Source organism: Augochlora pura, chromosome 7, assembly GCF_028453695.1.
Source record: "Augochlora pura isolate Apur16 chromosome 7, APUR_v2.2.1, whole genome shotgun sequence".
Classification (NCBI taxonomy): Eukaryota; Metazoa; Arthropoda; class Insecta; order Hymenoptera; family Halictidae; genus Augochlora; species Augochlora pura.
In genome coordinates, this window is record NC_135778.1 from 31,971,896 (window position 1) to 31,996,185 (window position 24,290).

The window sequence follows — 24,290 nt, forward strand, 5'->3', positions numbered from 1 at the left end:
ATCTTCTTGTTCTCCAGGACTATGATAAAAATGGGTGGTTTAAGGTTCAACAATTATACTGATAAAAAAAGAGTAGATTGTGAATTGTGATTGATAATAATTACAAGTATACTTACAAGAATACTCGACATTTTACACGTGCCTAAAAAACCATGTGCCATTCGAAATTGTATCCATACAAGACATCGAAGAATCACGAGTATTTTTCCAAACTTTCAAAATCGTGACAACGAATGAACGAAAACAAAATTGTATTATATAACTTTACAAACCAACCTTTATAAACCACAATTACTCTCTAATATTGCATAAAAATAACAAAATTATGTTATTTTTTTCTTACGCTCATATAAATAATAACAGCTAATTTAATATATCGTTTGGGTTGCTAAAAACAGGTGAATTAACAACTATTAACTGGACAAAAACTCTTTTTACACCGTAGCTTTTGTGTGTCGTTCAGCAGAATCCTGAGTAATTTACATGAACGTAAACATCTGAGATCTGGTCGCTATAGTCAGCCGAGTATGCAGCATTCACGCGAGTCATTAACGCGTAGAAGACAACATTCTCATAAGTCATAAACCAACGACCTTTGACGTTCTTTAATTTTACCGCTCCAGAACTATTCTTTCGAAGCTTTTTTTTTTCTTCTCAGAATTATCGAGAACATAATCTTTGAAATGGTCGCTCTTTAACAGACCACCGTGTACATTCCTTTCACTTATCTATGTACCACATACTGTTTAATAAAGACTCATCTTCCAATCGCTTAGAAATGGCTTTCCCAAGCTTTCGTAGCTTTTCGAAAGCCAAAATGGCATTTTTGTACTACACTGTATTTTTCATTACTTCCATCCAACTATGAAATAACATATAGAACATTCGAAACTCTACGCGTGAATAAAATCAGTTCGTATTAAAATGACAAAATTCAATTTTTGTTATTACATCATGAATAATTTACATAGAAAAAAAGAAATGAGATATCATAACGTAATTAATTTAGCCTATAGTAAAAGAGTGAAGAAGAGTAAATAAAGGAGAAAAACTGAAAGTCGTCTTAAAATTAGCGTGTACATTTTCTATATCGATATTTCAAATATTTAGCAAATAAATAACAATAAAACGTAATGAAAATATTTGCATTTTACGTTGTCAAATACTAGTTTCCAAGAGGAAAAATCTAATAGTCGTCGGCTCTGTTGCGATGTGTATTATGTCAAAAATAACACGATAGTTCTATTAAGGCTCGTCAAAGCTTCATTAGATTTATTATTTAAACGAAGTTCGAAATGATTTATACCACTTTGGTCATAAGGCGCGATGTAAAACATCGGCAAGGATTATCTAGCCTAAAAAAATCTGAAAATGGCGCCATTATATATGGTAGTAAAATGCTGCAAGTTTCAAACAAATTTACCGACAGAGCTGAACATTCTGAAAGACAGTGGCGCTATTTGCGGCAGAATATTGACCAAAGCTTAATTGACAACGTAGCGTTCGTTGTTACCAACACTTCTTAGTAACAAGCGAGTATAACATAGGATCGAAGATTCCTACTTTTCCTACTTTCTTTATTTTTAAATGACTCTTCACACGTTCGGAGCATTTGATAACTTCACTATACATGCACCTTTCTGTTTTTATAATATTTTTTTATAAAATAGTGTATTTTCGAATCTGAAACTTTACGATAATTGAAATGTTGTGATTATTACATACCATTTTTTAAAATAATTAAATTTATCTTCCGTATTGATTCAATTTTTAATAAAAAATTATTGAAAAGGGTTGATATTTTATTTATTAAATTTCTTAGATTTGTGCAGTCTTAGAAAAAGAGTAAAGAAATGTACAATTATTGTAAGGTGGTGTGTATTATGTTTATGATACATATAAACATAAATATTATGCTGATAATATCGTGAACTATTATTTGTCTGGATCTAAAAAAAGTGCAAACACTATTGCAAATATTTACTCATTTACAAGAAAACATATGTAACACCATTGCTATACATATAATTCCATTTAAATACATCGATAATTATATAATTAATAAACACTATAGCACTCGTACGAATAGAAATAAGAATACTATATATTGCATTTCTATAATACGTAGTTAAATAATTCACTTCAAATCACAATAAGCACTTGTAGTTGAAATTTAGTATATTGAATACTCGATTCTCGCTAACATGCCTTAATTTATCATTTCGCAGTAACATTGAACATGATATTGAAATGATATTGAAGCTCTCTAAACCCAAGAAAGTAAAGACGATAAGATAAAATATCTGGATCTCAAATCTGTGTCAAAAATGTTAATATAAACACTGAATCAATTACTTCATACAAAATAAACGAATTATACTTTCCTACCGTTATCGACAGTTCCAATTGATCTAGAAGTTCCAGTTGTTCACCATTAGTGGCACCACTATGTTTCAAAATGATCAGCTTCGTTGATAAATGTATCCAATAATTTCATCGTTTATCCACTACATCTAATGGTGCTATTTTTAAATGTCTAATCAGCAACAAACCGCACCATCTAGCGAAGAAAACGGAAAATTAATTTGTCGAATAGTTCGAGCATATTCCCATGGCGTATAGTGGCGCTATTTTCGACTTTTATGTTTTATGAAGTAGAAAATTCTTGTCGCCGTTAATATAGCATCTTGCGACTGGAGTGGCAAGAATCACTTCTGCCTCCATTATGTTCGAAATAGCAGAAATCATTTTAAACATTGTTCAAATAGTAAATTAAATAATATAGGAACTTTTAACGACAATTAATAAAAATCATCGTTTTATTTCGAATACAATAATCTCGAATAATTAATCTCTCTGTTGCAAAGGAATGTATATGGAACATTGTCAATTGCAAATATTTAACGCTGCGTTTTATCACTATTAATTCATCTTAAAATAGAGACAATGACATAGAAAATGTCTGAGCTAATTCTAGAACCTTAAATGACGATGTACATAAATTTATCAACGCTTATTGACACGTTGAAAGAACACTTTGAAATCCCCAGTGGTCCCGGACGACCGTAACACTGTCATTTTAAGGTCAAGTATCGTTCAACTCACGTTATTACATTGCAAAACTCATGCTCCTTAACGAAGACATTCGATATGCATCAATTTAATTGGATCTTTCAGAACTGCTGACACAACAAACAATATTTCCATTTATTTTTACGTTGGTCGCTCATCACCGTCTCATGGCTGTCTAATTGGATTTCTATTTGTCGCGTTCGTCGCTGGTATGCCTAATGAGAAAATTTGTTTCTCTTCTCTTTTTTTTTTGTTTCATATGGAGACGACATAGAAAAAAAGTGCAACCGAAACTGGTGTTATTGTTCTTTAATATTAAGTTCAATTGTCAGTTAACCCTTCGTTCAGCGGGACAATCAACATTAGTTTACCGCCAGCTGCTTCCTAAACGTAATCAACCAGCACGTGGTAATCACACGGTTGTCAGTGTCTGCTCGTGGCTTTGAAATTTTCCTACCGTTTGCCTGTACAGTCACGCCGACATTTTTATGCCCACAAGTTGCTTTACAATGACTGGACACACTTGTGTTCCAAATCTGCAACTCGACATTGCTCGATAAAGTAGGCTTATGTATAATCCTTGTAAAGCAAGATCATCGATAACTTTATTACTTGATCCAACAATTTTGGAATTATTCCATGAGCTTTGCCTATAATTATTTCAACGATATCGGCACATGTTCTGATAACACAGCACCGACTTTTCATTATTAATTTATTCGTATAAAGAATTTATGTATTAATATACTTATTTTTATCAATTTATTAGCCCTCAGAGGGCGCAGTCCAGATTTTTTTAAACCCACCGTTGTCTCACAGCAATTTTATATATCGTGAAGGACATGTTTTGTTAATTGTATTGTTTGTATAAATGTGACTACATTTTTAACATTATTTATAATTTTTTCTTGAATAAATGTTTGCAAGTTTGCGAATATTCTTGCAATTCGTGTGAAACAATGTACGAACACTTATTGGCAGATTTTTTATTTTGAACTTCCTCTTTCGGATGTTTTTGTATAAATAACATAATCCATACGTTGTGTAAACAAATGCCAGATGTAAGATCCGGTTAAGTCTGTCAGAAGCAATGCTTTCCTCGAAAATTCAGTTTATCTTGACCTTAAAATAATTGATTACCTTTTAGAGTGCTCGATCTTGCTGTTAATCCCCTAACTGCTGACATTATCGCGCGTAATTAAGAACTATGTGACAGTCGGAAAGACGCAGTAATGCGGATTACTATGAATATGCGTAGCTTTTCGAACGATCTCGTGGCAGACGTTATTATTGATAGCGGCGGCTGTCATTGAAATCGACGGAAAAAGATTTGCTTGATTCTTCATGGACTTCTTCAATCACTATACCAGTACTTTGTAATTAGCAGCTTAAAAAAAAATAAATAAACGAAGGAAATATTTCAAATTATTTCTTACAAGAAGTAAAAGCAGCGTGAGTTTTATATGCACAAATAAAATGAATAAAATTGAATTCGACATAAAATGGAATAAGCAATTTCAAATAATGATATAAAGCAGTATCAATAATTCTTTTCCATTTACTTATTAACACATTCCGTGCCACGTGTACCACCAGTGGTACACGCTTAAATAGCTATTCAATGCCTTAAAAAGATATTTTATGACAAGATAGAATCAAAGAAATAATTTCCACCAAAAGGATGGACCCATAATAAGTTTCTTTCATAGTCATAATGACAATAATTAATAAATCAAAATATTATATCGATTTTTAAAGCGTTGATTAACCATAATGAAGAGTCGACTAAATACAGCTTGGCACGGAACGTGTTAATTTGCAATCTTCGAATTATTCAATTACTTTCAAAACCTATGATCATAAACCTAATCGAACGAACTATTATCCTGGAAAGCAGAACTAACAAATAAAAATCGGAATAAAATGGAGTGAACGATTTCGAAAGATGTATTGTAGGAAAGGAGGATTATGGTTTATTTAAATTTTGTTCGCTAAATACCACAATCTAAGCCACAGATTTTCATTCTTCGCTCTTTCAGAATCTCAATGAAATCGGGCAGTCACAGTGATCGTGCGTCAAATAGAGTTGACGCGCAGTCAAGTCTAAAAGTTAAAAACGGTTGGCTGACAAAAAATGATCTAGCAAATGTTACACAAGCGAAATTCAATAGTGCGTCTCTGTTTCGCACGCTAATGAATGTTATGTAACCGCTTAATATTGTACGCGGTGATTAAAATGATTAGATCGTTGAATAGATACTCAAATTATTGAGATAATTTACATAAGTGTGTTCCCAGTCTTGTAATACGATTATAATTATCCGATGAAGCCAATCATTTGCACGATCGCGTAGCAAATAAAAATCGGCAATCTTGTTTTGCGCATAAAATGTCGTGCGAATGTCGTAAATTTTGTAGAATAATTTGCGTTGGACAAACTAATGACAAATTGTTATCGTGGAATGAACGTCGTAAATAGTAATATACGAACCAGTCGCACAAATTTCTTTAACCCTTTTAGTGCCGGAGGACCGATATATCGGCTCGCGCAGCACAGGCGAAAAGTGCCTTATACTTACACCTTTCTTATTTATATAATTCCCAATGAATATAGAAAAATTGGCGTCATTGTTCCATTCTCAATTTCGTCCTTAATGCACTGCTTTTTCAATTATGTAAATATTGCGTTTCGTTTGGTTTTTATGAGCCTTTCTCCAGCCACAGTTTCGGTCGAGATGGGCTCTCTGTGTTCGATCCCAACCTGTCTAGCTGTTCGATGACAACTTTTAGACTGTGCAGCTGCATTTATGGTATACAGAGGCGTGTAAAATGCAAGAGAAGTAGTGTTCCAAGGGAGATCAATACCTGTTCCACGTTATCTTTGACAGACCGGCGGTCGCAGATAGGGAACTATGATATTTTTTTCTGTTTTATAACGTTTTTTTCTGTTTTCCTTGAAAATCTTTAATCTCGTTTAAAAATTGAATTTCTTAAAACAACGAACTATGCGAAGAAACAATTTTCGGATTTCGGGTTACAATCCGTCGAATTTGATAAAAATATAGCATTAGAGTTGGTAGAATGTTAATATGAAAAATCATTGAAAATCCATTTAATTATTATCCGACGTGAGATGGGAGAAATATTCCTACAATTGTTATTGTTAGCGCAAGAAAAATTCTCAAAGTCGATAAACTCTATTCCGAGAACTTTAATATTTCAAAAAAGAAAAATTTTCGTGGGAAACGGTGCGAAAATTTGCAGTCGGATATTTGAATACTGATGAATAATTATGTAAACGTCGAGTTTTCTCTGTATAATGTACTGCGCCCGTAGGAACGCGCCTTTATCGAACGGGCTGCGCTCGCGAGCGCGCCACCCCGTTTAAATTTACGCGCGTGCAGTCAAAAATAATGGTGCCACGGCGTTAGGCGTCGAGCCTCTCGAAAACGCTTCCCTTGCATTCAAATATAAACGCAGAAGCCAGGTCAGGTTGCGAAAATAATCCTAAGCATTCATCTTAGCGATTCATCGCGCCTAAACGAATATGAAACTATCCAACTGCACTCCAGGTGCAGCATGAAGCTTCCTAATCCATCCAGCGGCTCCCACGCTTCCTTCTGCCCTTCCTATTTTTACAACGCGTTTCTTATTATAGCAGAACTAGAAGAATTAAAGAGCAATAGATCCGGTGGCTAGTCGAAAATAACCTTGTGCGATTTTCGTTATAGCAAAAAAGTAAAAATAAAACAATTGAAAAATATGTGGATTTACTGGAATCGTTTGAATAATGAGGAAATAATGTTCCGTATTCTTCGTTATAGCAAAATAATGAAAATAAAATAATTGTAAATTAATAATAGAATTATTTAGATAATAGCAAAATAACGTTAAAGAATTTTCATTAAAGCAAAAGAATAAAATTATAACAACTATAAAAAGTATTACATATTTTAGAATCGTGTATAATAACCGAACAGTAACGTTCTATATTCACCGTCTTAACAAAATAGTTATCATAAAACAATTAAAGAGCAGTATATGTGATAGAATTGTCTGAATAACAAAAAACCAACGCTTTAAGATTTCCATTACAGCAAGAAGGTAAAAATATAAAAATTAAAAAGTACTAGACTTAAAGGATTCATGAGATAATACAAAAGTAATCGTTCCATGTTCTCAGTTATGATAAAAATGACGAAATAAGTATAAATATGATGAAACGTATAGATAATACAAAAATAAATTGTACGGATTGTCAAATACTGATTTCAACGGTGATAACCAGTGTGAGATTTATCTTTAAAAAAGAGCAAAGTAGAACTTCTCTTATTTAAACTATAATCGTAATCAAGGATAACTTTTTCATACTTATATGTTAATTTGTTTCTCGTAAAAATATTAATTTTTCTGTAGGTTCGAATACAACTACTATTTGTTTAACTTAATCCGAAGAAATTAAATATTTGCATGACGATTTTGGTACTTACCACTTTGGTATAATATACTATATACAATTAATTATATTAATTGTACTAATTATACCAATACTTTATCACATATATATATATATATATATATATATATATATATATATTGTTACATATTATATCATGTAATAATAAATTATTATTAAGTATATTATTAACGTAACATGTTATAAAATACTATAATATTTATAGTATATTATATTATGCTATACTATAGTACAGTATAGTGTAAATGTTATAGTATAGCACCCTGAACTTTGTTAAATAGTTAACACTTCACTTGATCACCAGCTTTTTTCAAAAAATCCTATTATCCGAATATTATCACGTCAGTTTCAAAAAATTGATGTTTCTTATTATTATTTTGTTCAATATCCCATTTTATTGCAGACTTTAAGCTGCTCAATTGTAGTATAATTTTCCATTACATTGTACTTTACCTAAGCTGATCATGAAGGAACAATACTCTCGACTGCGATCACTATACAATCGCGTTTTTACAATTCTGTGTCGCCGTTCCATTATTTCTTGAAATTTTTCGTTTGATTCTCGTTAATAAAAAATCGTACTGTTGCCGCACGAAGACGCACCTTGGAGCCTTGTCCTCGCCCGTATCAATGAAAAAGAGGTTAAAAATAAATAATGTAATCCTAAGTTAAGAGTAATAAAGATCCCCGAGCGACCATATAGAAAAATATAATAATTATTTGGGATCAAGCAGGATTTAGATAGTGTGCTGTAGAGTTATTGATTGCTTGTTATTATAGTATACTGATACAGTAATAGTGATTGTAATTAAGATATAGAGACACGGTAATTAAGATGTAGAGGCACGAAACGATCCACCACGTCCTTCCGAATGATGTATCGATTGATATCATGCTGTCGAGAGGTGCGATGATTATGGGGACGAAACACGTGGATGTCGAATACAGCAATTAGTGTTTAATGATCTGTCTCGATTTCTGGTAGAACTTCGTCAGACAGAATTATACGTAATTATATTAAAATTAAAGTTACATTGAAATCAAATTAAACATGTCTCAATTTAAAACTATAGATATATTAAATTAAAATTGAATTTATGTTAAATTAAAATTATAGTCACATAAATTAAAAACTTAAATTAAAATTAAAGATATAGAGAATTATAATTAAAGTTATATCAAATTTAAACTAAAATGTAACATTAATATTAAATTGTTACTACATTAAATTAGTAAAATAAATTAGTTAAACTTGAAAACCTTTGCTGAAAATGCAAATTTCTTTACTGTTAATCATTTAATTATGATTAATAGTGATATTTTCAATGATGTGATAAACTATTTATGCAACCGAGTCGATTATTTTTATACTATTTCTTAAACTTTAACACCTTAAACAATTTTTATTTATACGCTATTAGAATGCAACGTTATCATTTTAATTAATACTTCATGGAAGTAAAGGATTCTTTTGAGGATGCAGATTGATCAATGCTGTATCCATAAATTTTTATCTGAAAAAATGCTTGTGCTATCAGATCTATTCTTCGTTTATCTTAATACGCAAAGTTCCATTTATTAGAAACAATTTTTTCCAATCGGAATATTAATTTCGCAACATTTTATGAAAATCTATTCAACTCGAAATAATGATTCGAAGCTGATTTTAGGAAAGCTATAAAAATATTATCACATAGATCTCAATAATTTCAGAAATCTGCGAAATCTCAAAAATCTTAAAAATTCAAAAAAATCTCAGAAATTTCCAAAAATATGAAAATATCTTAATATCTTAGAAATCTCGAAAATCTCGAGAATCCCAGAATTGACCAAGAATTCATGCAAAGCTATCGCACCACCGCCACTTCTCTAATCCCGGCACGAAAACGCTCATTGATCTCCCCGTTCGTTTCGCTATCATTTCGAAAAAGAAACCTTAGCTTGCCCCGTTTCCACCGCATGCGATCATCAGAACGCGGTCGTGATACGATCGTCAGCTGTTTCACCGTGAACTTAAGCAACTAACACCGTCGCACGGCCGTCACACGAGCATAGACGCGTCGCCGTTTTGTTCATTAGTCACGCTATTAACTCTATTTTCATTTTTATTGTTTCAGAGTCCTTGCAATTGTTGTCCCATCTTGGTGAGTGGTCTTTTCATTAATACACTGCGGAGGGGCTCGCGTGCTAGTTAAACATAGACCGAAATTACTATGTCAGAAGAAAGTCGTGTTTCGGCCGTGCGATGCGTCACGGTAATTGCCACCCTAATTATCCATTCGAGTATCCTCGATCATCGGCGTGGTGTATTTGTTGTTACTTTTCCTTTGTTCTTTAGTATTTGTTTTATGCAATAATGAAACCTACTTCTGCATACTTTTCTTACTCCATAAACTGGTGCGCATCCCTACCATTTCGCCGTGCATCCAATCCACAGTGGATCCTGTCTCAACAGTGAATCATCAGCCAATCAGAGCAAAGAAAATTTCTATATCGACTTTCATTAACGAATCAAACTACAGTCTAGAGGTCTGCAGGAATAGGTCCCATTACTGTGTATGCATACTCTTCCTTCCGAGTCCTCTAAATCCGATATACACTCCTCTCCGAAAGTATTAGGTCACCTGCTTGTTATAGATATAAATTATATTTATAAGTATAAATTCTAATATCACATTTGGTTTAAACAATGTCTGCGAGTCTGCAAAACTTCTGTTAGAAATATCTTTTTGTACAACAAATATTTTATGAACTACTTGAGTATTTATGTAATTGTTACAGTTTAACATAATTAATTGTGAAACAAATTTGAACAGTTATAACAACTTCGTATTGGTTTTTCATATTTATCGAATTTTCTGTAAGGCGCCCTAATACTTTTAGAGGGGTTTGTACATGTGTGCGTGTTTGTGTACCTGAACAGTGGGACTAACATCAAGGATTCCGATGCTAGAACATTCAACGGTCAAGGCGCTTTGACAGACACGCCATGCTCGTAGTTCATTCTCCATGCAATCCATTTCAACGTTTTTTAATTAATGAGTTGCGGCTGATTCGAGGGTATATCAATAACAACTTTTGCTTTCTCATTATTTCGTCTTAATTTTAATTAACAGATTACGAATTGAATGAACGTCGAATTACTTGAAGTGAATTCACGAATTATATATAGCAAAAATATCACGCTTATTTTTGACTTAACTAATTGAACATTAATGTTTTAAATTGACACATTAGAATACATGAAACTACGAGAAATTATTATTGTATTTAATAACAAACAAGGTGTACAGAATAACTTAAATTTATAGCGAAGCATTAATTTTGGAATTTGAGATCCTCTTATCGAATATAATATTGAATCTAAATTAATAATAAATTCATTCTAGTAATTATAAATATCTGCAGGAGAATTAGAATTTAGATGAAAATCTGTATGTTAAAGTATTACATAAATCTTTCAATGAAAGTATTTATGATCAAAATTGTTAGTAAATTAAAATTTATGTAAAATGTTCAAAATTATGGTTTAAAATAGACCCATGACTGGCTAACTATAAATTTAAAAAATATGTAATGAATAGAAAATATAAATTTTCAAAATTATAAACCAGAACAGCCTTTCAATATTTCAGAAACGAGATCATTGCACCGAAATAATCGTTCTTTAATTTCTGCTTTTAATGAAATCTCGTGCAGTCAGCCCCTACGATATTTGACATACGTAATCGCAGATTTGGAACGTACGTACAGGCTGATCTCCGAATCGGTTATTTGTTTTCATTATAATTTCGAATTTGTTTTGACGAACTGTAGAGCAAGCGGTACATAGTACTTGATCAAAGGTTAAAATTAGCTGTTTAAACAGTGCGGTGTTATCATTTCTTACCGCAACCATATGTATACAACATCCGCTTATTCACCTGTTGTGCGATCTATAGATCCATCGTTCCCATTTCAGTCAATCCCCTCAGATTTTCACCGAACTACTAATGATTCGAGAAAATCATCTTTTATCTTTGTATTAAAATGACAACGTTATTAATTTTCTGATGGGCATTTTATTTCATTTAAGAACATCATTTAAAAAAAAATATGTCAAACAAAAGTAGTGCATTTTCGTACGTAAAATATGTTTCCGAAATAAAAAATATAGGTTTATGATAAAAAAAATACAATGTGACCGTGAAACAATCTTGGAAACGCTGACACATTAAAGAACTAGTAGCACCGTCTGACCCTTTCCTTAAAATACTACCGGACATGTGTCAGTTTACTTTGTTTTAAATTATATGTCAACGATATTTTGTACAATATTGTATTAAGTAATGCACCCTGTACAATATTGAATTAAAATCTAATGTTCGTAGAAATTATTACAGTTGAAAATCGGACATTTCGCATGTAATAATTTGTCATTTACTTCGATCTCTACGGTAGCCTGCGATCCATTTTTAGTAGCCATCGATCATGCGACGGTTTCGTGACGCGTCCGAAGCGTGTGCGCAAGAAGAGGTGTCGCCCCATAGCATAATCGATGAAACTATGTGAAAGTGGCATTATTTGCTATTTTTATAGACGGCAAATATCACGAGTGGAACTACTCAAAAATTTATCGAAACACTCGGAGTATCTTTATTTTAGGAAATGGGTAACATCGAGTCTGAAATCTCATGGTGTCTCAGTGACAATGACTATAACGAGTTTAACAATAGCTGATAAAAAATTGACAATTAAAGATGTTGAAAGTTCGAGGCTTCAAAGTAGCTGTCACGTCACTGTCGATGATCGATAGAAAGTAAGAATATCTATTTTGAACTTCCGTCAGCCTGTCCTATTGACACTGACTGTATCAAACCTAGCTATAGGTAACACAATATCAAAAATTAAAAAGGCCATTCGAACATTGAACTTGACAAATAGCTACTATATTGGAGCCAGTGATCAATAAACGGTAAAAACATCGATTCTGAGAAACTATCACAGAGTGCTATCAGTATTGTCTATAGGAAATCTCGATATACAGGGTGTCCCAAAAATCATTCACAATATGGAAATGAGGGGTTCCCGAGGTCATTTGAAGTAATTTTTTCCTTGGCGCAAATACAATCCATGGCGTCGTTTACGTGTTATTAATGAAAAACGCTGACGAATGACAGGCGAGATCAGTTGACACTAGGCGGTCGAACCATTGGGCTTCGTCCATTCGTTCACTCGACCACCTCGCGCCGAGCTTACCACTCAGTGGTCAATGTTTTTTTATTAACAATTGGTTAACGATGCCCCAGTGAAAATTTTTATAAAGGAAAAAATTGCTTCAAATGGTCTTAGAAACCTTTGATCATCCTGAAAATTTTGGAACACCCCGTATATAACACAAAATTAAACATTAGAAGAAAACATTACGATTGAAAAATAGCTATCATATTATTATATTATTAATGATCGACCAGAAACATTGATGAAATTGGAAATTATAAAATAACCTAAGATACACACTTGATGCACTTATGACAAAAATGTTATTATAATCTAATAGCAATAAAAATATCACAAAATTAATTTATGGAAATTAATAAATATACTAGTGTAGAAATAGTAAATATAAAATATCCTATATAATAAAATAACCGAAGTTACAAATTTTATGCACTTATGTCGAAAACGATATTATAATCTGATAGCAATAAAAATATAATAATTTTTGGAAACTAACAAACATAGTGTAACAGTAGTAAAAATAAAAATGTATTCTTTTGTTGAACACTCGTTCGGTTCAATGAATGCAGGAAAGTTTTACTTGGCAATCGGAAACTAACAATAAGATTTCCATTGGTCGTGGAATCGAACGGACTCGGTGCGAGGAGTCAATTAATCATCAGAAGTCCGACAAATACCGTTGACTTGATATCCACGAGCAACATCATGTAAACGGCACGTGTTAAAAACTTACCACGGTACAATAAGAAACTTCCGTAATTAGAAAGTGATCAATCGGTTTCTTCAAGTGGTAGCTTCCCCCCGCTATTTCGAGACGCAGAACCGCCGAATTTAGCAACTAGACGAAATTAGAATAACCGCTGTTTGATAGGGATCACTGATCTAAAGGCGACCTCACACCGGATGGAACTACAGCGTATGTAATAGTTGCAAATAATGAATGCGCTATCAATCATACGAAGTAGTTTTAGCGTACAGTATAGTGGTACTAATGCAAGACACTAAGTAATTAATTCCTACACAGTTATCGCACGCTATTTTTATACACTCAACTGACACCATATTTAGCAAAAGGATTGAAGGACACTCTTCAACATTTTACTTTCGTAATAGTTTTACCAAAATGGTCGAAGGTCGCATTTTTCAATTTTAATATGACACTGTTTGACCAAAGGTGTTAAGAGACACGTTTTGAAATTTCAATTTGAAAGTATTTCCTAAGTTTAAACACTCTTCTTCAAACAACTTTCCTACTTTTCCTATTATAAAAATACGCGAGTCTGACAAGCACTTATCTTTATTATAAATAAAAAGAGATTTAATATGAAATAAAAATAAGCAATAACATGTATCAATAAGTAATAGTTAAATGTTATTTTGCATAGATAGGGACGACTTTATCAATTTATGAGTGAAAATTATGACAAGAATTGTTTAACATAACACGTATAAATAACTGGAACAACCTAAACGATTTGTTCAATCAAATATTGATATTAATATCGATGTGAAAAATTGTTGTTAACAATTTGATGGTTATCAAATTTCGATTGGCCTGCTCCAATAACATTTATATCTATTTGTTTCCTCTCCGAGGTTGATCAATACATGGAGTAGAAGTCGGCAACCTTTGAACTTGCAGAAGAAACACTGCATACGTCCCATTATACCGCGGATATCGATTCGTTCACGTTGGAGGTAGAATGTACACACTCGAACCAACCTCCGGGGAGAATTCTCTAGCGATTCCCGTCAATTTACTTACAAAACGGAGAAATCTAAGATTTTCTTTATATAATTATTCACTGAAATGTATAAATTGCAGCTTTTATTACAGACGAAATAATTAGTAATTTCGATTAGAATTCAGAATTGGTAACCTTTCTACATTTTAGGGTGAATAATGTTACTAACATTATTAACTGGTATGAATTTACTATAATTAATAATTAGTAACTTTAGTAGAATTAATGTATAGCTTCTACAACTTTCTACGTATTTACTAGAATTTAGTGTTACATTAACACTCGTAACATTAGAATTAATAATTAGTATAACTTTATTTGAATTAAGAATTTTACTAAATTTATATAATATTACTGAATTAGTAACTAGTATAACTTTACCAAAATTAAGAATTTTAACTATATTAGATGAAATAATTAATAATATTACTAAAATTAGAAGCTAGTATAATTTTACCAGAATTAAGAATTTCTCATTGTTATGCAAAATTGCTGAATGAACATTACGTTCTAAACTGTAAATAAATAATTTTATTTATATTTTTCAAGAATTGACAATTATAACACACAGAAGCAGTATTATACTTAAAGCTTTATTTTGTGCTTGCTGTTATTTGTTGAACTTTATCAGGATAATGAACTTTGATAAGGATAAATCCAAGATGTTAGTCAAAATTCTCCGAACTACAATTTAAACAATTTAAAACGACTTGAAGCATCGAAAATCTAAATAATCGTATAATAGACATGAGAAACTATTTAATAATTGACCGAACAAGATCTAAAATTACTTCGAACTTGAATTCTGAAATTATTTTCCAATTTAATACTCGATTTTCTTCAAATTATTTAATAATGTTTAGCCAGTTGCTGCTGAAAAAGAGATTTAATATTATTTCATAACTCGATTCTCTATTTTCTTCGTATTATTTCATAATATTTGGCTGGCTACCATTTCATTATAGTCTTCGAATTCGTTTCTGGTACTTTCTCTTCAAGATGGCGGCAAGACCAACGTCCAAATAACCCTCTGTTCTTATTTCGATAAATTTAAACAAACGCTGTTGTTTTATAATTTTATTTTATAATACATACAATTAAATTGTATTATTAAAATTACTTAAATTTAATTAAATTTAATTAAATTTATTGAACGTAAAATAGTTTTGTTAAGAACATGCCAGATCGAAACAACAAAAAGGTGGGATATATTTGTTGAGAACTCGTTACCTTGAGAGGGAACGAGTTGCCAAGATGTTCATAATAGCTGACAGTGTTTATCAGCTCGAGAGAAACAATGCGAATTCATGGCCGCGCAGCTTTTGCTGTTAACAGTAGGCGCTAATTGAATTAAAACGTTTCTGGAAGTTGATAGCGTTCATAATAAACTCGCGAAAATTAAAGCCGTGACGCACGAGGCGGCTGCTCTATTGCCAGCGTTCTGGCAACGATTACTATACCCTCGAAATTCTGCCGAACAACACTCGAACCTCTGGCATTTGATCTGGTTTTTACCGATTATTGCCGGTCGCAGTAGTCAACATTTCTATTATGCAAAACGTTAGAAAAAATAGATGCACGAACATTTGAAACATCGGAAAGCGTCAAAAACATCAACACTTTTATTTTTGCAATTAGTGTACTGAAATAAATACTATTACAATAGAAGCACCGATCATTATGATATTATCAGAAACACCTATATTTCTTAAATGCATTGACATAAATATTATAAACGAGACATTAATTGTTAAAATATTATTAGAAACGCTTCTGCTCCTCGAAGTGAAGCATTGAACTTAGTATTCGAGTCAATGTTAATAAAATAAAAAGCCAGTAACTATTAAAATAATATTAGGAATGCTAATTATTAAAACATTATTAGAAACACTCAGAATTAAAATATTTGTAGAAATGTTAGAAATATCACAAGAATTTTAAAATACTATTATATTATTGTCAGCTTGTTAAAATTACAGAAAACAATTTCTTTTTAATAATTCTAATTTATTGCAATTTGTGCAGAAAAATAAAAATTCGCAGGCTTCGAAAACATTGTCGGTTTCCCGAAATGCTGATTCCCAATTGGGAATCTCATGAAGATGGATTCGTCATGATTTCAACAAGTCTGTCTGAGAACTGTCTTAAAACACGTCGAACGACTGTTGTAAGTCCGTATTATTATGTCTGCAGCTTTATGAAATGGCCAGTGAGCTGGTTTTAGATTATTTCTCTTGGAATATCGCGGTATCGTAACCGAAAATGTAATCCATACTTTAATGTTTAAAGTGGCGCGGTTATACTATGTATATCTTCCATGGCAGTTCGATTTATTGGCTCGAACGTGTCTGAAGCTGTTTCTATCAAACATTTATTACTCCGCGGTCTATCCACTTCCTCGGCCACTTGTGTGTAGCACACGCACGTCTTTTCGATCACTATATTTTTTCTAGATTTAGCTTCTCAATAAATCCACCTTGGCTGTTTCAAAATCAAAGGATTGCGAGCGTATGGATCTCTAAGTTGTTGCAACTTCCTTGGAAAAAAATGGGTCGATGATCTATTTTAATTGATTTTGAAGATTCTACTTTTAACGCTCCTAGACGTGCATTGTTTTATAAAAATTCTTGCACTTGGAACAGAACCAAATTTACATGTTTCTATCGAGAACATTATGTGACGAACAGTAAAGATTGCAGATCTTTGAGTTGTTATGATATCGTTAAGAAAAGTGTAATACGGTTTATTTATGCTCATTTTGAAGGGTGAAGATTATACTTTTAATAGCACTAAGACTCCGTTTTTTGCTAAAAATTTTTGCATTATTTGTCGCATGAAATACTCACGCTTCCATGGAGAACCATGCATGACGAATGACGAAGAATGTAGACTTTGAGCTGTTATGACTTCGTTGAAAAAAATGAAACGATGATCTGTTGGGTGAAGCTACTTGGGTGAAGCTACTACTTTTGACACCCCTATGCGTACCATTCCTTTCCTAAATTTTTGCATTAGGAGTGGAATCGGGTGCATACGTTTCCATCGTGGAACACATGTGACGGATGACGAACGACAGAGACACTTAATACGATTGAAAGAATTAACGTGACAAAAAGATGCTCCTAGACACTGCGATGCATTTAATTGCACGGATGACATTGTGTCAATTAGTCGTTCACTTTCTGTCGGTCGTCCTTACACACGTGTCCGGTTTCAAGTGCAGCCATCTTGACGTAGTATTTACCAATGCCACGCGCGGAAATGTAGTCAATAGGCAGCGTTCAGTATGCCGTTCAAATGATAACGGTAATGTTATGGAAAGAGTTTCTAATTGGTGCATCGTCGAGGAACTATAGCGCACCTTTGGTAACTAAACAACAGTTCCAGATGGTACAATTATTACAGTATTGTTCTTTGTATTTTTTACACGTGTGACAATTACATCAGTTAACGCAACACGTAAATAGAATCGTTTTAATTACGCAGTCTCTTTTTAATTTACTCGTTTAAAGTCGCATCCATCTCTGTAGATTATTAGCGACTTTTGATACAATGATTCGATTAGATCTTTCGTCAAATACTGTTATTGTATTTATTTTTGTATTATTTATTATTCATGTATTGATTTAATTATATATTATATTATCTCGTCCATTTATATGAATAAAGTACTGCTATGTTATAACCATATATCAGATTATTTACCAAATAATTCTAGCAATTATAATAAATTTTCTTGAAACTAATTTCTATTCAAAACGTATTCTTTTGCTTAAATTCCATTTTTAATTATATTTCGAGAGGAGTTATTTTATTTTGAAAGTAGACAAGTAGCCTATAGAATGGGACTGGTTACATCGTTGTTCGATTTTCACTTACAACGTTGTGATAGGTTAAACATTTCAACGTTCATTAGTGACAATTGGCACAATTTTTTGAAAAGAATTTCTATAACGCTCTTAACAATTTATATGAAGAAATACGATAAACGCTGTTAAAAGTACAGACACTATTCTTTAGACTAAACTCTTTAAAATAAGTTCATCGCCGACCAAATTTTTGTTAACAAAGTTGCATAGCGCTAAAGTTATTAACTTCTTTCTGGACAATTTCTATTTCGAAAAGACTTTTTTACATTTTCATGAAGAATGCGAGCAAACGAAAAGAAATTTGTTTAAAATAGCACGGACTTTGGAAACACTGTTGTTTGAAAGAGAAACAGAGGAGGAAGAGACGTTTGGTCTCATTATAGGCACTTTCCTATAATAGCGTGACCTTATGAGCTGTAGGTACATGTTCCGACAGTATAGTTGCATAGCGGCACCACAGAATATTCTCGTGCGGTAGACGTAAACGAATTCATCAAATTGCAAATTGGAAATGCCAGATGTTGCACGTTTCCCTAACAATGCTTATTGATCACTATTATTTATTTCACCAGTTCCCTGTAAGTAAGACGCGCTCAAACATAGATTCCAATTAAAAACTGTAAAGTCCTTCAAAAGTCCTGAATAATTCAAACAACTATCACAATAAAATAAATTCCATCACCACTGGTTTCAATCTAATTTAATACACGATTCTTTTACAATAAATTCAATCTTTAATACTGACATTTTAATTTAATATTTTCAATTACTTAATTTATTATCCAATATTAATATTTCTACCGAGTATCTCACATTGAATTTGAGATAAATAAAATTAATAGCTTGAGCTAATAAATTAATAAATTTAAATTTAAATCAATATTCGATAATATCATCTCAACCTAAAATATTTAAACTAATACTTTTATTAGTATAACACTAGAGAAAATACTGAAATTAATTCTGATATGTAAAACGAAAAATTAAGCGAATAAAGTGAAAAATTCGATGTCGCAACAAACCGTATGATAATTATGTTAATAACGTAGCAGATGTGTCCTTCGTGGATGATTGGGATTCTAAACTTACAAATTAAGCACTGCGAAGTAAATAGATAATGAATGTATGTGAACGTATGAAAAATTGCAAGTGACGTTCATTATCAACGTCTGCCAATTACAATAATAATGATCTGCGTCTAATTACTCGAATTTCGCATAGCACTTATGTAGACGTAAATATTATGTTTCCCTGAATATGTATCAAAGCCAAAAGTCCGTCCTTGGCTGGCGTCTCGTGATCGAAATAGTGATTTCTGTATCCGCATGAAAGATCTATTAAAAGTAGGCTAAACAGTAACGCCCCGTTCGTTTGCGTACCTAATATGTACAAGGTGGATTATTTAGAGCATTAATTTCGTTGATTTCTGACACGCTTATGTACAATATGACGGACAACAAAGTCGAAAATAGAATACTTGCTGATCGTTGATTTGCCTTGCCACGCAATCCTCGGTTGGTTAGACTTTCTTCATCGAGAACGGGGAACAAAAAGAACAGGCAACAACGTTCTAAGCCTTTCTGCAACTTTGTTCGTTCTATTCTAATTTACATATCGCTTAATGAACAGTACGTTATACAATATATATTTTTATTTCATTCAGACAAATGTCTTCGAATTTTATACAAACTCCAGATTGCAACTATTTTAAAAGGAAATTTTTTTATTTTATTGCAGTCTTATCGTCTATTAGTCGACAGTCTTATCTAGTTTAATCATTACATTTTACACATCATTATTGTTTTGTTAAATAATATGGAACGTCATGTCCTTCGGTACTTCTCATTTTATTTGTACGAAGATAAACCCATGTATCTTATCAATGAATGGAAAATAAGATCAACATTAAGCTATCTTTAATTTGTAAATTTCAAGTCGTAGTTTTATCAAATCGAGGTATCAGTTTTCTTACGAAAACATTAGACTTTATACACAAGAAAACTAGCGCAGTAAATTCTCTCTAATTGTCCTTCGGCTTGTAAACCAAAATGGACAATTTAAGAAGAGGAGATACTTCGAGCCTTGCGACTCATTTTTATAATTATTGGCAATCGGCGACCATAAAAACGAGCTACGAGACTCGAATAATCCTTTTCCCAAATGCTTCATTCTCGTTTACAAGCTGAGAGACAATTAGAGAGAATTTACTGTACCTTTCGATTTTCGATCCCCGACGTTGATGCGATTCTCTTTAAACTCGTGAATCTCCCCCGTTGTAAATAAGTCCCCCTTTACCTGCGATCGCCTCCAATGTCTGTGAGTGCTCCTTGCACTAATCCAAGTATTATGTCATGCGCGAACACTACCTACGACCACAGGTATTTCAATGTACGCAGGTAACCACATTCGCCTTCATCCAGAGTTACAAGTGCACAAAGTACTTCATAAGTAACCATTGGCCATGGTACCACGTACCCGTGCACAACCCTAATCACAAGAGGGTCGCCGGTCCCTTATCCAATGACTGACTTAGGGTCTTTCAACGGTAGAGAGGATGCGATTTCCTGCTGTCATTGTTGCAAGCACGGCTACAGTAATTTTATTGTACTGTTCGCATTGATTATTTGCCTTGTAGATAGCTTATTTCTTTAATTGATGTTTCTTCGAGACGGTCCTGGTTCTGGCTGGCCGCAGCCGTCTGGTTTCCTCCAGCAGTCTCTTTTGCCAAGTAGCCAAGCTTGCCAGAACGATAGCAGGTAAGCATTCGGCTGATTACTATGGTCGACCCACCCCTGCTTTACTGACCAGGCCCGTCCTTGAGTGGTACTCCATGACCTGTGGTATTACCGTACCTTTAAGTTAATTTTTGCTTTCTAAAAACTCTCGGTTAATGCACTAAAAATCTATTTCGATTTTTCGAATATTTTTGATTTTAAATATATTTTTTGCATGATTACAATTAGTAATTCGGCAATGTTTTTTAATGAAATAAAAAAAGTATGCCTGGTCATAGTTTTGCGTTCTTAGAGGTGGTCTGTACATTATTCCGGGCCTCATATTTTTAAATATTTCATATTTCGTACAATATCTTTCATATTTCATATTTCGTACAATATCTTTCACATTTCATATTTCGTACCATATCTGTTACATTTCATATTTTATATTTCATATTTCAGTATCTTTCGTTTCATACCTTGTGTGTATTTCATGCATACTTCTTCAATTGTTTCGAATAAAAATGAGGTTGGCTTCGATTACACGGATGAATATAAGGACGTGTATGCACATGTATAAAGTCTGACCCCATTTTCGAATTTATATTAAAAATATAAAAATATGCATGATTCTTTTAGCCTTGTTAGTGCTAAATGAAATGAATTCATTTATACGAAAATCTTCAGCAATCGTTTGTTACAATTTCTTACAAGACATATGTAATACTTAAACTCCCCAAAACTCCCCATGAATAAAAATTCAAGGTCACTTTAATATTTTCAAAGGGCATAACCTACCCTGTATGTTGCAACATTGCGACAGAGGTTCAACGACCTGTAGCGCAGCGATTTATTAAATAGCCTTGACTTTAGAAAAATCGGTCGACAGGAATGTGAACAATACCAGGCGTTTTTACCGTTATAAAAATGTTATCGGTTAACATTTGGTGAACACACCGGTACACGATAAGGTAGCACCGTGATGTTTCTGCAAAATTGTTCGATTTTTGTAACAGAGTAACGAATATACATATAAATACGCGTATACAAGCCAGTAGAATTTGAAAAATGCGAGGACCGAGGATACATCGTGTTCCAGGAAGTGCAATACAACAGATAGAGAAAGAGGCTAGGATAGAAGAAGAAGAATCGCCATGAGTTGTAAGAGATCGCGAAGGAAGGATAGAATAGAGAGTAAGATAGCATCGCCACCATTCACTTTGCTTCGTCTCGATGTAGGACACGGTCGTCTGACGCCATGTTATGATGTAAAAGGGGATCCTTAGGAAAGTCCCGCGCGAGAAAGACATTCAAAATGATTACATCGTAGTCGAATTTTTGCTGTATCCTCTCCTCTAGTGAAATCACTTGAACGAACTCTACTTACCGAACAGTCGAACTGAGTCTCAACTGTGTCAGCCTGTGTAAACTTTCAATTTTTCAGCCTTTATAATTTCCACCTTTACAAATCTCTCCTTATTTGTTCTGAAATAATTTTACATTATATAACAATAAGAAAAAATGAAGACACAGGTTTACTCCATGGCTCCAGAAAGTTTTTCTAAGCTAAATGTTTTTATTTTCATTCTCTTTATTACTTTTTCATTTTGTTCTGTTATTGATTTATTACAACTTCCATGTTACTTCGTTTGTTTGCTACTTTATTTCTACTATTTTGATTCTTTGATTTTGACTATTGCTGTTCTGTTAATAGGTAGCTTGTTTCTGTTACTGTTCCCTGCTACTTTGCTTTACATTATTTTCTGTTTCTTTGATATTGTGTTTTCTGCCAATTGGATTATCTGTTGTATTGAACATTGCTACTTTGAACTCGAATATGTATGTACTTTGTTTTCTCTGTTACTCAATTCGTTTTTTTCTAAAATTAATTGAAACGTTCTTTCTACTCAGAATTTTCGATCCTCGATAAATTGCCGCTATTCACAATACCGCTATATACAACGGCAAACTTAGACTCATTTTAAAGCTTAAAGCCTCCACCTTCGTAGATCGTTGTTCATTTTTTCCTAACATGCCTTTACATGATATGGCAAGCGGAAGACTGACAAGATAGGCTGACAACGTAGGCGGCAGACTGGAACCTTTCTAAAAGTCTTAAAAAATGTTTTTCACGAATAAATTTACCACGAATTTAAAGGCTGAAGCTTCGCCTTTACAATGACTCTTTGAAACTTGGTGTACGATTTTTTTTAGTCATTTTATGAAATAGAAACAAGCGACATACGAAGCTTTGATAGGCCCGTTGCAAAGAGGAGGATTCGATTTTCAAATCCATGTTATGGACATCGCGAAGAAAATTTTCTATTGTACTTACAGACATTTCAGTTTCAAACATTTTCAAGAAAAAGCATGTGTTCAATTTCACAATTGTTATCTTGTGCGGAAACATGTTACGAGAAAATGAATAATGCGCAGTGAAACTAGAAAATTTAAACTTTCAAATGACTCCAAGTTTATTATTGTACGACATTTAATTACGAAATTATAACGGTTCATATATCGACAGTTCATTGAAAATCAGGGTGTGCAGAAATTTTCTATGGTGGCTGAACAATTTTGTTCATTATTTTAACTATACAATTTTGGCAAAACAATGTATTCCTGAAATATGATTATCCCATCAAGAATTACATTGTTTTAAATCTAAAAATTGTCTGCAATATTCAAAACACCTAAGTCGTTCAAATATAAAATTAGCAAATTTGAGCGCTTTATCAACTATATCAACATTCGATTTTCAGTAAAAAGATATGTTTTAAACAAAGTTCGTAAAGCACTCTTATGTATTTAAAATAGAAACTCTATCATTGTGTGCGTTTGAAAAAGTTCTTGAAATTGTAGACACTATATTCTCATATTAATTTGATATAATTGTTGATGTCAAAATCAAGTAATTTTATTTAAGAAAAATGTTTACATTGCAAATAGTCTTAATAAGATTATCGCTTGCAAATATGCTTCGTTCTTTTTTCAATGATGGTACAGACACGATGTGCCTGACCTCTGATCGATATCTAAAAATAAAAAAAAAAATCGCATTATACGACACCGTCACTGCAACGTCATATTGCAAGTTTATGGCGTCACATACGGTAAACGTTGGATCCGCCATGTCGTCACATATGGTTGACGTTGTATCGGTTACGGCGACATAGGGCAAGCTAATTTT

At 32.8% G+C, this 24,290-nt stretch overlaps 1 protein-coding gene across 5 annotated transcripts in view; it reads left to right on the top strand.

Moving 5' to 3' along the window:
* LOC144472246 (uncharacterized) overlaps positions 1-24,290 on the top strand; it is a 101,999-nt gene that overhangs the window by 58,083 nt on the left and 19,626 nt on the right. For 3 of the 5 annotated variants that reach the window (XM_078185166.1, XM_078185167.1, XM_078185170.1), the window contains one exon: positions 9,667-9,693. The exons of the other annotated variants lie outside the window; for them this stretch is intronic. In XM_078185166.1, the coding sequence (XP_078041292.1) occupies positions 9,667-9,693 (27 nt within the window). The remainder of the gene's footprint in view (positions 1-9,666; positions 9,694-24,290) is intronic. 5 annotated transcript variants of the gene reach the window in all.